This window comes from Euwallacea fornicatus, chromosome 8, assembly GCF_040115645.1.
Source record: "Euwallacea fornicatus isolate EFF26 chromosome 8, ASM4011564v1, whole genome shotgun sequence".
NCBI lineage: Eukaryota > Metazoa > Arthropoda > Insecta > Coleoptera > Curculionidae > Euwallacea > Euwallacea fornicatus.
The window spans coordinates 4306100-4322065 of record NC_089548.1 but is presented as its reverse complement, the minus strand read 5'-3'; the positions used below and the strand labels follow the sequence as shown (position 1 = coordinate 4322065).

At 37.0% G+C, this 15966-nt stretch overlaps 1 protein-coding gene across 1 annotated transcript in view; it reads left to right on the top strand.

Moving 5' to 3' along the window:
- DAAM (disheveled-associated activator of morphogenesis-like protein) overlaps window positions 1–15966 on the top strand; it is a 33477-nt gene that overhangs the window by 16427 nt on the left and 1084 nt on the right. The window contains exons 3-14 of the mRNA XM_066285326.1: window positions 3014–3133; window positions 11694–11852; window positions 11910–12143; window positions 12631–13312; window positions 13364–13574; window positions 13846–13976; window positions 14034–14248; window positions 14298–14486; window positions 14537–14835; window positions 14892–15195; window positions 15248–15496; window positions 15721–15934. Of these exons, the coding sequence (XP_066141423.1) occupies window positions 3014–3133; window positions 11694–11852; window positions 11910–12143; window positions 12631–13312; window positions 13364–13574; window positions 13846–13976; window positions 14034–14248; window positions 14298–14486; window positions 14537–14835; window positions 14892–15195; window positions 15248–15496; window positions 15721–15934 (3007 nt within the window). The remainder of the gene's footprint in view (window positions 1–3013; window positions 3134–11693; window positions 11853–11909; window positions 12144–12630; window positions 13313–13363; window positions 13575–13845; window positions 13977–14033; window positions 14249–14297; window positions 14487–14536; window positions 14836–14891; window positions 15196–15247; window positions 15497–15720; window positions 15935–15966) is intronic.

Below are 15966 nucleotides of genomic sequence, written 5' to 3'. Positions count from 1 at the left end.
TTGCCGCAAACTGTGCGCAACACATTGATAAAAATCTTCTATTCAACGTGTTGATGCAGTCCGTGAAAATGTCAATTTCTTGTCGCGTTGTTGACTCCGTGAGTGCACGTGTAAAAACGTCCGTTTCCATTGGGACGTTGACGTCAGACGAGACGACAGAACTTTTTCTCCGGAGGTCAATCTGCAGATTTCTTGTGTTCTTCCTCCTCTAGTGCGCCCTCTAGCCGAAGCTTCAGCTAAAAAAAGGTTTTTTTGATCGTCAGATGTCCTCGAAACTTCCACGGTTCCTCCTTGTAGTGTGCCGGTCCTCCGATCTTTAAAAATCCACTGTTGGAAAAAGTTTCTCAGTAGATGATTTTCAGGATTTGAACTTTAAAACTTGACGACAACGAAACTCGTCAAATTCATAATCTTTAAATCACTTTATAACGAAGGAATTCAGGGAAAGAACGAATATGGTTTAGAGACCGAGTCGTCCACTCTCTCTTACTCCCCAGCGAGGGCCGAACTCACTCATCCAGATTGGCGTTAGTCATCTCAAAGTAACTCAATTCGTCCGAAAGTTACTTTTCTGACGGGTTCTCAAGCATTAAATTGAGTTGTTATTAAAAACCTTTGAGAATAATCTATTGCGACGTTTCTTTAGTACTGGTCGCCCAGAAACTTCTTCCGAGGGTTATGTGCTCAGTTCACTCCTTTAATTTGATCTCAAATCTGCGATTAAAATACCTAACCGAGTCAATACTTAAAAAAATCTTTTAAAAGTCCCGTGATGAGTTGGAAATAAATGTTCAATGATCCTCGAGACACTTGGGGAAATCAAAGTGATCACTTTCCTTAGAAGATCTTCAGCGGGCAAATATTAACGAATATTTCCCCCTTGTGTTAATAAACTCTCCGTTTAAGCGATGCAATTAGCGAAAAAATTACAGTGACAGTTGCTCAGTGATGGAATCGCACGAGAAAGACTTAAAAGTGTGATCGACTCGGAAGATCAATTTAAAAGCTCCTGGGAAAGATCTCAAAGCGAGGTGCCGAAGCACTGGAAACGGCCACCCTCAGCTCGGGATTGCGAGGACTGCTTGAAACTCATCTTCAATAAGATTCATTTAAAGCTCGGAAAAGTGATCAAATTTAGTGCACTCTACCATAGATGGCGTTAAACCGTCCAAAAAGCTGCTCGAGCTTAAATCTGCGCTAAAGATTTAGAAATGGATTCAAAATTTCGCTATGGAAACCCTGTGCGGATGCACTAAACATCTATGGACGCCTTTAATCGTTTCTTTTTTCAAGTTCCAAAATGGACACCACCTCGAGCAGTTACGTTAATGTTTTCGTTGAGGCCCGTTGGGAATGATACTGCTACGAGTAAAGCTCGAGGTGTTTGCGCACGATAAGCCTTTCCATGATTGTAAATTAATAGGAAATTAACTTATTTCACCACAAAATGTAGGTCAAAGGCTTTGCATACTATTATGTATAAAATATTTGCTGAGTGCAATCGAAACGTGAAAATCGCCGCTTGAGTAATATACAGGGTGTCTACTAAATGATGGCATTAATTTCAAGGGGTAATTCCTTGTCGCATTTTATGAAAAAAAGTCATAATAAACGTATGTCCTATCCCGCCTCGTTTTCGTGATACAGGGCGTCGAAATTCGTTTTTCGGTTTTTCATAAGTATTTGCGGACTTAAGGGCAACATTTCAGTGAAATTCAGTTTTCAGCGGTTTTCTGAGATGAGAAATTCATGTACGATATCGGTTTTGCCGCAAATTGCGGGGGGGCAGTATTCAATCTTTATTGATCAATTAGTGTTTTGGTGAAGTGCCGTGCAAAGAAAATTTTAATCGTCGATATCTCGAAAACCGTTGCTCTAAAAGCTTCGGAACAAGTACCCTGTTTTGTTTAAAATTGGCGCGAGATCAAGACGTAATCTATTAGAAGTTCAAATACAGGGTCTTGAAAACGTTAGGGCAAATTTAACTCAAAAACGTTACTGCAGATGGCGCCCCCTACATAATGCGATAAAACCGATGTCACATTTCGATTTCTCGTCTCGGAGAACGCCCGAATTTCGTCGAGACACTGCTCGTGGGTTCAAAAATGTTTACGAAAAACTGAAAGAAAAAAGATAGGACTTTGACACCCTTGCATCGCGAAAACGAAGCTGGACAGGACACGCGTTTGTTAGGACGGTTCCTCCGCGAAACGGACAACAAATCATCCCTTAAAGTCGATGCCAGCGTTTAACAGACACCCTGTATAGCCAATTGACACCTCCAGCTCTTCTGAGACCAGCAACCGCGATAGTTTCACTTTTACCTCATTAGCGGGGCCCCGTAAGGTACATTTGAACAATTTGTCGAAATTCTATTATCCAAATAAGCATTAAAAATTGGCTTAACGTTTACAGTTATAATAATATGTGAAATAATTAATTTAATATTTAATTTACGATGGTCCATCTTGGTCTTGGAAACACGCACGCGGACGTAGATTAGTCCTGAGATGATTGTGTGGTCGTGTGAGGCGTCGTGTGTTTGGAATTGGAAAAATAATCAAATTTGGATGAGAAGTTGCGTGTTCCGACCTTGGAGGGAGATGAAGTAAGACGAAGGTTATTGGGGAAAGAATGTCGGATACAATGAGGTGAGAAAGAACGCCCATATCATTTCAGCCGAACCTTTTTTAATTAAAAAACGAACAATAAACAAAAGGTGCTATTGGCTATTAGTATTCAAATAGCATTCCTGCCGGCTTAATCAGCGGAGAAATTTTTTTATTGCGGTTATTATTAGATCTAATGGATATCTAGTATTTGCTTTTTATTTAAATTAATTTGAGAAATATTTATGAACTGTGACGAGACGGCTACCAATTTCCACACTCATCGCCCATCTATAACGGACTTTAACGTGCGGCGTTGGTCAAAAGCAAAATAACGGAGAATTTCAATCCATATCAATTTGCGATTGTCCGTCCGAAGGAACTTGATCTTGATTCGCTTGCAGGACGATGAGCCACCAGAAATCACCTACATCGTGGAAAACACCGGAAAACTCCAGGCGATCACCCCCACCCAACCGATGCCTTGCCAGGAGGAGCTTGACGTCAAGTTCGCCGAACTTGTGGTGAGTATTAACGAACAGAATTAATGATCGCGATTCGAATTGCCGCACCGCGAGTGCCCACGTGGAAATTGAAATAATAATAATAATAATAATAATAATAATAATAATAATGGAAAAATGAAGAAAATTTTAGAAATGCCTTCAAAGTGGACAAAAGAATCCGTGTGAAGCATAAACGCCATATGGCGATATGTTAATGGCAAATTAGAAAGATTCTTGCATAGTCGCGTACTAAATAATTTCCGCGTATTGCAGTACCCAGAGGTGAGTAGCGTAAATATGGCGACGACAGATGTTTGAGGCGATCGGTTTTTGTGCCTCAGTCATTATTACTTTTTGCGTGATTTAATGCTCATGAGAACTATCTAATAGGTTATAAATTATTTTTTAATGTGGCATTTGGATATATTGCCATGGTTATGATGGTAGTTTCCTCTACGTAGAAGCAACGATTTTTTAATCCTTTTTGAGGTTGTTATTCTGGAATTTGATATTTAAGCGCTTATACCTCGGGTTGCTCCATTAAGGACGAAAAAGAACGACAGGCATACACTTTGCTGGTGTCGAACTTCCGGGCTAATAAAGGATAGATTTTCGGTTTTTCAACCTTGCCGGCACCCTCCGGGTAACCACGGATTGCCGTTCACCTCTTCATCGTTCCCTGCGTTCGTCTTCGTTCAGTTTATCGTTGTTCATATATTACTTATGTACATCCAAGCTAAAGTTATTACATGCAGGGCGTTGTATGAACATACTGACGACCTTTCCGGGGGTGTGGAGCTCACGAAGACAAACATTTAGATCGGACAAAGTTAGGTCCGAAATCGCGTCGTTTCCAAGGTACTAGGGCGTTGTTTTTCTAATTTTTTTGAATTTTTCGAAAACGGTTTGGAACAAGTACGTATTGGGGAAAATGGCCGAAATGTTGGAAAATTCTCGTCAGATATTTATAGTTTGTTTTCTATTTATTTTATTTGGGTGTATGTGCATTTACGTAAATCACCAGAGTATAGCACATTTTACCATCGTACGAGCCTTAGTTCTAGTCAAAATCGTGTCCGACGAAACAATGTTTACCTTCATGTCCTCCACCTCCACCAGAAGAAAATCAAGTTAATTTCTCCCAAAGAACGATTGAAAAAATCGCACTTGGAAACCTATACCGGGTTTTTGGTGGGCGCAAGAACGAGAACATCTTTCTTTTACCTTGCAACGGCCACTTGAGAGACAAAACACCAGGAGGCTTTTTCATCAAAGATCGATGGAATAACAAAAAAAATTGTTCCCATTAAAAAGTCAGTGGCGTACGTTTTTTTTCATTAAAAACGTCCCATATATATCCCCAATAGAAAGCTCGTAATTCCATTTGAAGAAATGAAGTTCTTTATCGTAGCATTTTCTCAGTTACCCTGTATAAATACGTTTTAAAACGGAACATGCGTAAAATTTGAAGGGGAATTCAAAAATAAAACAAAAAATGGGCGTTTCCATTTAAAAAAACGAAGTAGTGGTCGCAACTTTTTTTGGGTCACCCTGTAGACATAAATTTACCATTAAAAAAATCGCAAGAAAAGATAAAAATCGACGGGTCCGAATGTTTTTCCAAAAAACAAACCCCCGATTTCTGATTGAATTTGTTCCACTTAATTGCCGCGCACTGTATATACATATATACATATATATATATATATATATATATATATATATATATATATATATATATATATATATATGTATATGCACATTTACATATTTAAATCTATTTGTTAAACAATTTATTTTTTAAATATATCTCCATGGAAAGTAATGCGAAATCGAAACATACTTCAGTCTCGCTAGCTGAGCAATTATGTTCGTTGAGACGATAATTTGGAAAATTATCTCGTAAACTGTACGTGCTCAATCTTGCGGAGTGACTGGTTCCATCTTCTCGAAGAAAACAGAATCCAACACCCTCAATTCACGGACGTAAGTTTCTTCGAGATTTTGACTTCTCTTTTTCACCCATTGTTATTCTCTTCGAAAACGAATAATAACAAGGATGAATTGAAGATTGTTCCACACTACCGAAGGCATTTTCTATGTCTGACAGCCATTACGCAGAATCCCTCGACTTTCTGAACCTTCATGTGTCCCGTTGCAGCCCTCGAAGGGGCAAAATCAGCGGCAATCGATATCGCAGAATGTTCTGAGATTTTAAGGACAATTCAAAAGACTCGGCAATGTAGGGGGTGTTTCGTCTAAACCAAGCAGGTCGACGCCTGGTAAAACTGAAAACGCTGCCGTCTTGAAAACATTTTTAGTGGACGCTTGTAGATCGCCACATTTAAAAATCTTTCCTCCTAACCTACAGTTAAATGGAAACTTAGATGTATTCAAATCGGGTGATTGACTAGCAAGAAATCCGGTTTTAAAATCGAACGAAGTTGTAATCCTGCGTTAATTTGTGCACCAAGTGTAGTTCCTTGGAAGTGGGAAAACTCATCGTTATCAGTCGCGTCTTCCACATTGTCCAAGGTCGGTAAAAGCGCTATTATTAACAAAAATATGTGAATGGCTAATTAAAACGAGGAACTGTTCCAAAATTGATACGTCTTCTTACCCAACAAGGTTAACGACTTTCAAGATCTAAATCAATACTGGAACTAGCAACGTAACAACAGATCATCTAATCCGTTACCTCGGCCTGTGCATTATGCAATTTAATTGTAATAATAATTATTATTGGTGGTAGCAGGTGCTTGACGTTCATTGGCCAAGAAAAACATTAGATAATCTTTCCTCATTTCTTCCCGTCCAAGAACAAAGAGATTCTTCAACTATCTAGATCGTTGCGAGCATCGTTTATATTGATTTACCGGCAGTTAGGAATAGTTTTCGATAATAGCGCCTTTCGATTATTGATCGCATGCTTTTAAATCCCGATTAGCTCTCATGTGATTCATGGGAATGAAAATTGGTGTTCGACAATTGCTGCAGGAAATACGATAGATAATCATCTCAAAGTATTTATTTGAGATGGAGAGAACGAGCTGTTCCATGGGCCATAGAATTTACGAGGTAAAAGCACTCAGAGGGATATAACTTAATTAATGTTACCTGTGTGTTTTAGAAACTCTCGCGAAAAGTCGAAGAAACTTGATCGTACAGATGGTGGAAAGGCAGCTGCCTCGTTTAGAATTTCCTTACTTGTAGCATCTTCTTCTGCCTTTTGTTTTCGCGTCAACTGAAATAAATGACGCAATGAAGTTCATAGAACTTCCATCATAATCGGATAAGCTTCAAAAAATCCTTTAAAAAAACATAAAGGAATAAGTGGAAATAGCTGTTGGACTCGCGCAAGTTGCTACGCGCACGTAAAAACCATATGAAGCTTACGCAAGATCATCGACAATCCCCAAATGTACCAATAGATCACTTAAACTCTATCAATGACTGACAATCAACTGAAAATTTCCCCAAACAAACATGCGAAAACCAAATCGCCCCAAATTGCCATGAAATGGAGTAGAAAATCTCTGCAAAGGGGATGAAATCTTGGAAACCCTGAAAATGTTTAGATCTCTCCTAGAAAATCCAAAGGCAATTTCTAAGACTCGGTAAATCCTTATGATTGCTTGTTGTGTTTGAACTAGTTGATTTGATTGAAATATCCCAAAACAAAAACCTGCAAAAATCAACATTGCAAAGTTCATAAATTGCCAAAATTATGCGAAAATCTCTTTTAGGAAATTTCAAGAAAATCTCAGCAAAAATCCACTTGGGGGATACTTTAAAAATGAAGGTGAAGTTGTAGAGTCTAAAAAAGTTCCATAATATCGAAATCTGCGAAAGTCCCCCGGGATCCCTATAGAATTAATACCTTTCTAGCGCGAAATTAAACCATTTTCAAGTATGTTAAGTTAAATCGACCTCTTGCCCTCCTAACCTCTTATGGCACTTTTACGTCCATATTTTCTCCTACTATAGTATATAAAATGGTATTTTTTGAAACATTTCTTATACAGTTTGTCCAGAAATAACGTTGAAATATTTTAGGAGGTGATTCTAGAATTGAAATGATTTAAAAAAGTTCTTATAAATATATCCCAAAAAATACTTCTTAACGGAACTAGAACCCTTTAAAGGAGGACCTCCGGAGATGTTTTTTTCGCAATATTTTCGAAACGGTTCGCATTAAAATTATGAAATTAGGTATACGGACAACTTTCTTTGTTTTAATAATTGCAAATTTTAGTCAAAACCGTCCCATACAGGGGGTCTCTTACGTAAATCTTGTCTTAACTTTTTTGTGTGTGACAATCCTTTATTTTTGAAATCAAATTACTGATTTGCAAGTATTTTTCAGTAAAATAAAGAAACATATAAAGAAAAAAAAGAAAATAAAAAAGAGACGCAAAAGAAGGAAAAAAGAAGCAAAAATAAAGAAGTCGTGAAATAATAATTTTTTCACTTTGGTTAGATGTTTCGAGTTATAATTGTTTATACCCGGAACGTGACTTTACTTTTTTAATGTTAATTTTTTCTTCATTTTTTGTTTCTTTTCCTTTCTTTCCTTTTTTTCTTCTTTCTTTTTTTCTTTATTTGTTTCTTTGTTTTCCCTTTTTCCTTCTTTTTTCCTTTTTTTCCTTCATTTGTTTCTTTCTTTTTCTTTTCTTTTTTTTCCTCCATTTGTTTCTTTTTTTCTTTCTTTCTTTTCTTCATTTGCTTCTTTATCATTTTTTTCCCTTCTCTTTTTTTTCTTTTCTCTTTTTTCTTCATTTGCTTCTTTATCATTTTTTTCCCTTCTCTTTTTTTTCTTTTCTCTTTTTTCTTCATTTGCTTCTTTATCATTTTTTTCCCTTCTCTTTTTTTTCTTTTCTCTTTTTTCTTCATTTGTTTCTTTATCATTTTTTTCCCTTCTCTTTTTTTCTTTTCTCTTTTTTCTTCATTTGTTTCTTTATCATTTTTTTCCCTTCTCTTTTTTTTCTTTTCTCTTTTTTCTTCATTTGTTTCTTTATCATTTTTTTCCCTTCTCTTTTTTTCTTTTCTCTTTTTTCTTCATTTGTTTCTTTATCATTTTTTTCCCTTCTCTTTTTTTTCTTTTCTCTTTTTTCTTCATTTGTTTCTTTATCATTTTTTTCCCTTCTCTTTTTTTTCTTTTCTCTTTTTTCTTAATTTATTTCTTTATCATTTTTTTCCCTTCTCTTTTTTTTCTTTTCTCTATTTTCTTCATTTGCTTCTTTATCATTTTTTTCCCTTCTCTTTTTTTTCTTTTCTCTTTTTTCTTCATTTGTTTCTTTATCATTTTTTTCCCTTCTCTTTTTTTCTTTTCTCTTTTTTCTTCATTTGTTTCTTTATCATTTTTTTCCCTTCTCTTTTTTTTCTTTTCTCTTTTTTCTTCATTTGTTTCTTTATCATTTTTTTCCCTTCTCTTTTTTTCTTTTCTCTTTTTTCTTCATTTGTTTCTTTATCATTTTTTTCCCTTCTCTTTTTTTTCTTTTCTCTTTTTTCTTAATTTGCTTCTTTATCATTTTTTTCCCTTCTCTTTTTTTTCTTTTCTCTTTTTTCTTCATTTGTTTCTTTATCATTTTTTTCCCTTCTCTTTTTTTCTTTTCTCTTTTTTCTTAATTTGCTTCTTTATCATTTTTTTCCCTTCTCTTTTTTTCTTTTCTCTTTTTTCTTAATTTGCTTCTTTATCATTTTTTCCCTTCTCTTTTTTTTCTTTTCTCTTTTTTCTTAATTTGTTTCTTTATCATTTTTTTCCCTTCTCTTTTTTTTCTTTTCTCTTTTTTCTTCATTTGTTTCTTTATCATTTTTTTCCCTTCTCTTTTTTTTCTTTTCTCTTTTTTCTTAATTTGTTTCTTTATCATTTTTTTCCCTTCTCTTTTTTTTCTTTTCTCTTTTTTCTTAATTTGCTTCTTTATCATTTTTTTCCCTTCTCTTTTTTTTCTTTTCTCTTTTTTCTTAATTTGCTTCTTTATCATTTTTTCCCTTCTCTTTTTTTTCTTTTCTCTTTTTTCTTAATTTGTTTCTTTATCATTTTTTTCCCTTCTCTTTTTTTTCTTTTCTCTTTTTCCTTAATTTGCTTCTTTATCATTTTTTTCCCTTCTCTTTTTTTTCTTTCGTTCGAGAAGACATTTTTAATTCCATTTAATTTGTCCGTAGAATAATCCTGGCGGCGAAATCAGAATGATTGCTTTTCGAATTCAAAATCGAGACGTTAGTAGGTGCCACATACACCAAATACAAACCCGACTCTCCGTCGTGTCTTTATTGACCGTGTCCCAGAAAAATGAATTTTCATAAATCGATGCGCGATTACATGGACATAGAAAAGTATCTTAATGCACATAGTAGGTAGATGCCGCTAGTACCTGATATAACATAGTTTTAAAAAATGAGGAACTAAACAAGTTTATCAAGAAAACTGCATTTATGCATAATAAAAATCTCGATAATTTATTGCAGCTCCAAAAAACTGAAAGACACTATACATATGCATATACATTTCTACATCCCTGTAATTGCGTATGGATCTATTTAAATCAATTTTTCTGGAAAACGGTTCATCCTAACGAGACGAAATAAGAGAAGCATTTTTACTGACAAATACTTGCGAACCAGTAATTAAAATTGAAAAATAAACAATTGTCACTAACAAAAAAGTTAAGGCAAGATTTACGTACTAGGCCTCCTGTATGGGACGCTCTTGACTAAAGTTTGCAATTATTAAAACAAAGAACGTTGTCCGTATACCGAATTTCATAATTTTAATGCGAACCGTTTCGAAAATATTGCGAAAAAACATCTTCAGAGGTCCTCCTTTAAAGGGTTCTAGCTCCGTTAAGAAGCATTTTTTGGGATATGTTTATAAGAACTTTTTTATTATTATTTTAACCTCTAGAATCACCCCCTGCAATATTTCAACGTTATTTCCGGACACCCTGTATAACCTGGAACTTTGAGCTTGATCTGAACGAAAATAAAAACTTCTAAGAATTGCGAATATCTCGAAGATATTCGTTTACGAGCCGTACGTATTTTGGTCGAAAGTGGGGTACGTTAAGAATGCCAATACAAATCTTGTTTACGCATCTTAGATGATTTAACACTCGTGTCAAATATTTGATTCATTACATTCAAAACGATGATCGAAAATCTCAACACGCGGTGTGAAAGTCGAAGTCCAACCGTGAAGAATTCGTCATTCATTTGGTTTGCCGATGCTGATCGGATTACAAAACATGCGAGAAAAATCTCCTTATGGTGCCACGTCAGTTGTAATAATCAAAAATTTGGGCCTGGCCATGAAGTATACTTTCTTCAGTTACTTTCCTTATCAAGGCTTTCATTGTTTATGTGAATAGCGTTTGGTACATCGATACATCATCCAAGTCATTTATGTAGAGTGAAATAAATACACTGAATTTTTTACGTAACGAGGAAGGAAATGAGATATTCTCCTTCGGAGATACGTGTCTATTCTCTTCTATGACTCAAGTCCTCTGTTTTCCCTCCACTTACTATTCCTATTCTATTACTCCACTTGTTCGAAAAAGTTGTTTGTACGAAAATTTTATTTATGGAATAGTTTCATGATACGATCTTAGGAAAAACGAATGAACATCAGCACCTCAACAGATTAATCAAAGTTGCGAGGCGCCATTGCGCGATATAGCAGAAGTAAGAAATTATTTAAACAATAGATGTGAAGTGCGGATAGGCAAAGCAGGAACCATTGGCCTCCAAACAGGCCAGATCTTACTCCGATCGACAGCGTTCGTGGGGATACTTGAAAACTCGAATTGACAACGATGCTGACGCAGACTAAATGAAATTAGAGATGAAATTGAAGAGCGCGTAGAAAATTTAAATTAACTAAATTACAATTTTATAACAAATAGGATTTTGAAACTTAACGCGGATATATGGATGCGGTATATGGACAATAATGGCGGTCGCATTAAACATTATTTATTTTTCTTCTTATTTTGTTAACGTGAATATTTTGAACGTTTAACTTTCACCATAAGTCAATATGGCGTTAATGCTGACAAGTTTTTATTCCATTTTAAGGGTTAAAAGCATTTTAACCTATGTCGTTTATGGCTGCTTCGGATCCGTTTGTCATAGAGCCGTGGAGGCGCATCCCGTCTTCTCTATTCGAATATATCGAAAACTGCTGGGGCTAACCTTGACATATTATATATTTTTTTAATATATTTTGGAACAAAAAATTTGACGAAAACCAAATTTGCGTCAATATATACGGGGTCCCGTTAAAAGAAACTTAACTGTGATTGATTTTTTCGGGTTCCGATCTTCTTTGGTTTTGTACCATCATACCATGAGAATATTCGTCGAAACATAAAACTTTTACATAAGAAACTCTCTTATGTTCATCAATAAAATCTCAATAACTTGTCAAATTATGAACATTAGCCCTGTACATACTGCAAATACCTACTGTACGTTTATGCATTTGAAGAAGAGGTGACACTTTATTCCTAGAAATTAAAGAAGAAATTTCTATTTGATATTCAAGTCCGAGAAAATAGCTTTAAATTCCTCATTTTAGGACGAACTAGATCTAACCGCCCCGAACAAAGCCGCCATGTTGAGCCTCCCTTCTCAAAAAAAGTGGCAGATCTATTGCTCTCAGAAGGGTGGAGAGGATACGACAGACCACACGACAGCCCCTGAAGACTACATTGAAAGACTGAAATCCCTAACCACTGTAAGGATGATTTCACGTTTTCCATTGATAATGACGTAATGACGATTTCGCTGTTAGGAAAAATACCTAGAGCCATATATTGAAGAGGAAGAAATCCGACTAAAAACGAAGCAAATAGACGCACTGAAAACCGCCCTTAGAACATCGACGCACAGTTTCGTCATTAAGTTTATCGAACTGGAAGGCTTACAAGTTCTTTTGGACTACCTGTCGGCGATGGACTACTCTACAGCCCAAAGTTCCATCCATACTAGTATTATCGGCTGTGTCAAAGCTCTAATGAACAACTCGGTACGTATCTAGGAGACGTCGACTGACCCTTCCAGTAATGGGGCACATTCTTCGAATTCAAACCTCTTTTTTTAATTTTCAAAATTTTCGCTCGTTCTGAAAATTTCCGACGATAAAATCCATTGTGCTTCGCCATTCATGTTCTGCCACTGCTATAAATTCTTTTAAAAAATCAAATTTTCCGAATACTCTTTACTCTACGCTACTGATTTTCCACCATAAATGTCGCATATAACGTTATTGGATTCAACTCAATGAAGTATCGAACACAATTTTATGACGAAAATTATAAAGATCAATTTTAAAATTTACGATCAAAGCTTCATCGAATCCTGAGGCGTACTGGGAGGGCTCATCACATTTTTATCACTATTTTATTTTATAACATTAATTTCCAATTAGGAATATCATATGATTAACGAGCTTAACACCGTAAATTTGCTGCATTTAAAAAATTCTAAAATTTCTCGAATTTTGAACACCGCAGACGGGTAGAGCACACGTGCTTGCCCACCCAACGAGCATCAACACAATCGCCCAATCTCTGAGCACCGAAAACATCAAAACCAAAATTGCGGTTCTTGAGATTTTGGGTGCGGTATGCCTCGTTCCAGGCGGACACAAGAAGGTTCTGGACGCCATGCACCACTACCAAAAATTTGCATTCGAGAGGGCGCGATTCCAGGGCATCATCAATGACCTAGACAGGTCTACCGGTATCTACAGAGATGAAGTTAACTTGAAGACCGCCATAATGTCCTTTGTCAACGCTGTTCTCAATTATGGCCTCGGCCAAGAAAATCTTGAGTTTAGACTACATTTAAGATATGAATTCCTGTTGCTGGGAATTCAGCCGGTCATTGATAAGTTACGATTGCACGAAAACGAGACCTTGGATCGACATCTGGATTTTTTCGAGATGGTTCGAAATGAGGACGAGAAGGAACTTTCGAGGAAGTTTGAGCAGGAGCACGTCGACACCAAAAGTGCCACTGCCATGTTCGATTTGATCAGGAGGAAGTTGAGCCATACTGCTGCTTACCCTCATTTACTGTCAATGCTTGAGCATTGCTTGCTTTTACCTCTGGACTATGGATCGCATCCGCAGCATTGGCTGCTATTTGATCGTATAGTGCAGCAGATCATTTTGCAGCATAGCGATGAGAACGGTTGGTTACGGTAACTTCGACGGTTCAGTGTAATTATTTGCGAAATTTTAGGCCAGAAAGACCCAGACGTGTCACCTTTGAATATCAACGTCAAGGACTTGGTACACTTGTTAGCGAAAGAAGAGGAGCTGGTGGCTGCCCGAAAAAAGGCGGAAGAATTGGAGAAGGAGAATTCTGATATGTCTGTCAGGCTTGCTAAGAAGGAGCAAGAGTTAGACCAAAGAACTCAGGAGAAAGAGGACATTGAGTCGAGTTTGTCTAGGTAAGTTTTTACTCTTGCAGTTCACCATAGTTGATCGATTTAAAAATGACGAAAAATATAGGTCAAATTCAAAATCAAATATCTTACGAACCAATGCTGCGATTCTAGAAAATGTTAATTAAACAGGCTTTTCTTTTGAGAGAAAAAACCGATTAAAAGCGGAAATGCTGCTCAATCGAAATTGATATAGGGCCATGGAAGATATTTAATTAAGAATTTGATTTGAAATTTTGCTGTTTGGAAACGAATGCAACTTATAAACATTTTTCAGGGTAAAAGAGAGATTAGAGAAAGAAACAGCACTTCACATAGAAACAAGGCAAAAGCTCAACGAAATGGAATATAAGGCTGCAGAATTAGATCGGCAAGTGAACTGCGAACGAGGAGAAAGGTTCAGATTAGGCAAGTACGATATCTGCAACCCTTTCCAAATTTTAAAAATTTCGAAATGTATTTCAGAACGCTTAGTTAATTCCGGAAGCATTCCAGACGATACCAAAGCCATAGGTTTAAACAAGACCATCGTAGACATTAATCCTTCAGGCGACCTCAAAAAAGAATCACCAGTAGTGGTACCGCCACCTCCACCGCCTCTGGCACCGCCTCCTCCACCTCCAGGCCAGTTGGCACCTCCTCTCCCACTTACGGGCTTGGCTCCTGCTGAACCCTTAAAGGTAATTTCAATCCTAACTCGTTTCTTTTAATAGATTTGTTGTATTGTAGGTGGAGGTGGTAAAGAAGAACGTTCCACAACCCTCAAACCCCTTGAAATCCTTCAATTGGTCGAAAATCCCCGACATCAAACTCACCGGGACGATTTGGAGTGAACTAGACGACACCAAATTGTACAACACCATGGAGTTGGACTGTATTGACAGACTATTCTGCGCTTACCAGAAAAATGGAGTAGCGGTAGGTACCAATGATGAATATGAATCCACGTAAATGTGAACAAATTCCAGAATGACGGTTCAATAGAAGATCTCCGTCAACTTGGCAAAAACAAGACTAAAATCCTTTCGGTGATCGATAGTCGACGAGCACAAAACTGCACAATCCTACTTTCCAAGCTGAAGATGTCGGACGAAGACATCATCAAGACCATTCTCAGTATGGACAGTAAGGAGAACCTACCCATCGATATGGTAGAGCAGCTGTTGAAATTTACTCCAACCCCTGAGGAGTGCGGTTTACTGGAAGAGCATAGCGACGAAATTGACTCTCTAGCTCGAGCTGATAGATTTTTGTACGAAATTTCCAAGTAATACTTAATCAAAAATCAATTCCTTCCAGAGAACTCATAAACTGTATTTGTAGAGTTCCTCACTATGAGCAAAGGCTGCGTAGTTTGCACTACAAAAAGCGCTTCCAAGTCACTCTAAATGAGATTCTTCCAAGGATAACTAGTGTTATGGAAGCTTCAAGAGAAGTATCCAGATCTAGAAGACTTAGACGGCTTTTGGAAATCGTCTTGGCTTTGGGAAATTACATGAATCGGGGGGCTAGAGGCAATGCTTCCGGATTTAGACTGGCTTCCCTGAACCGGCTAGCTGACACTAAGAGCAGTTCTGCCAAAGGGACTACTTTGCTCCATTACTTGGTGCAAATCTTACAAAAGAAGGTAAACTAGCGAACTTACAATGTATGAGGCAATAACTAAGCTTGGTACATAGTTTAAGGACATTTTGCGGCTAGATGAGGATGTTCCTCACGTGAGGATTGCGGCCAAAGTGTCGTTGGGAGAACTGAGCAAGGATATGGCTCAACTCAGGGCAGGACTCAAGGATGTTACCAGGGAAATAGAGTTCCATAGAAGTCAAAGCCCGTTAGCCAATGATAAATTCGTTCCTGTAATGAGGGAGTTCCAGGCTACGGCCACTTGTAGACTTGCAGAGGTCGAAGATCAGTACCAAGACATGAAGGTGAGGTTGACCGTTTCTGCAACTTTCTGTTTATGTCAATATAAAATTTGAGCCCAAATATCTATTTATATGCACACTTCGTCAATTTAATCTAGAAATAGACATCTTCTGTGCGAGTAATTTAACCATCTTTTACATACATCCCAATCTCTATTTTTTCTCTACTGCAGTTGCTTGAACAATGAGATTAACTCAAGACACTAACTTGAATCCATTCCTTACAGACACGGTTTGAAAGGGCGGTTCGTCTATTCGGTGAAGAAGCCTCAAACGCGCAGCCCGATGAATTTTTCGGAGTGTTTGATACTTTCTTGACCGCCTTCATGGAGGCAAAGCAGGACAATGAAAACATGAAAAAGAGACAAGAGGAAGAGGAGAAAAGGGCTAAACAAGAAGAGCAACTGAAAAAGCTTACTTTAGAACGAAAACATAGTCGAGGTAAAATATTTCTAAAATTGTAAGTCGAATGT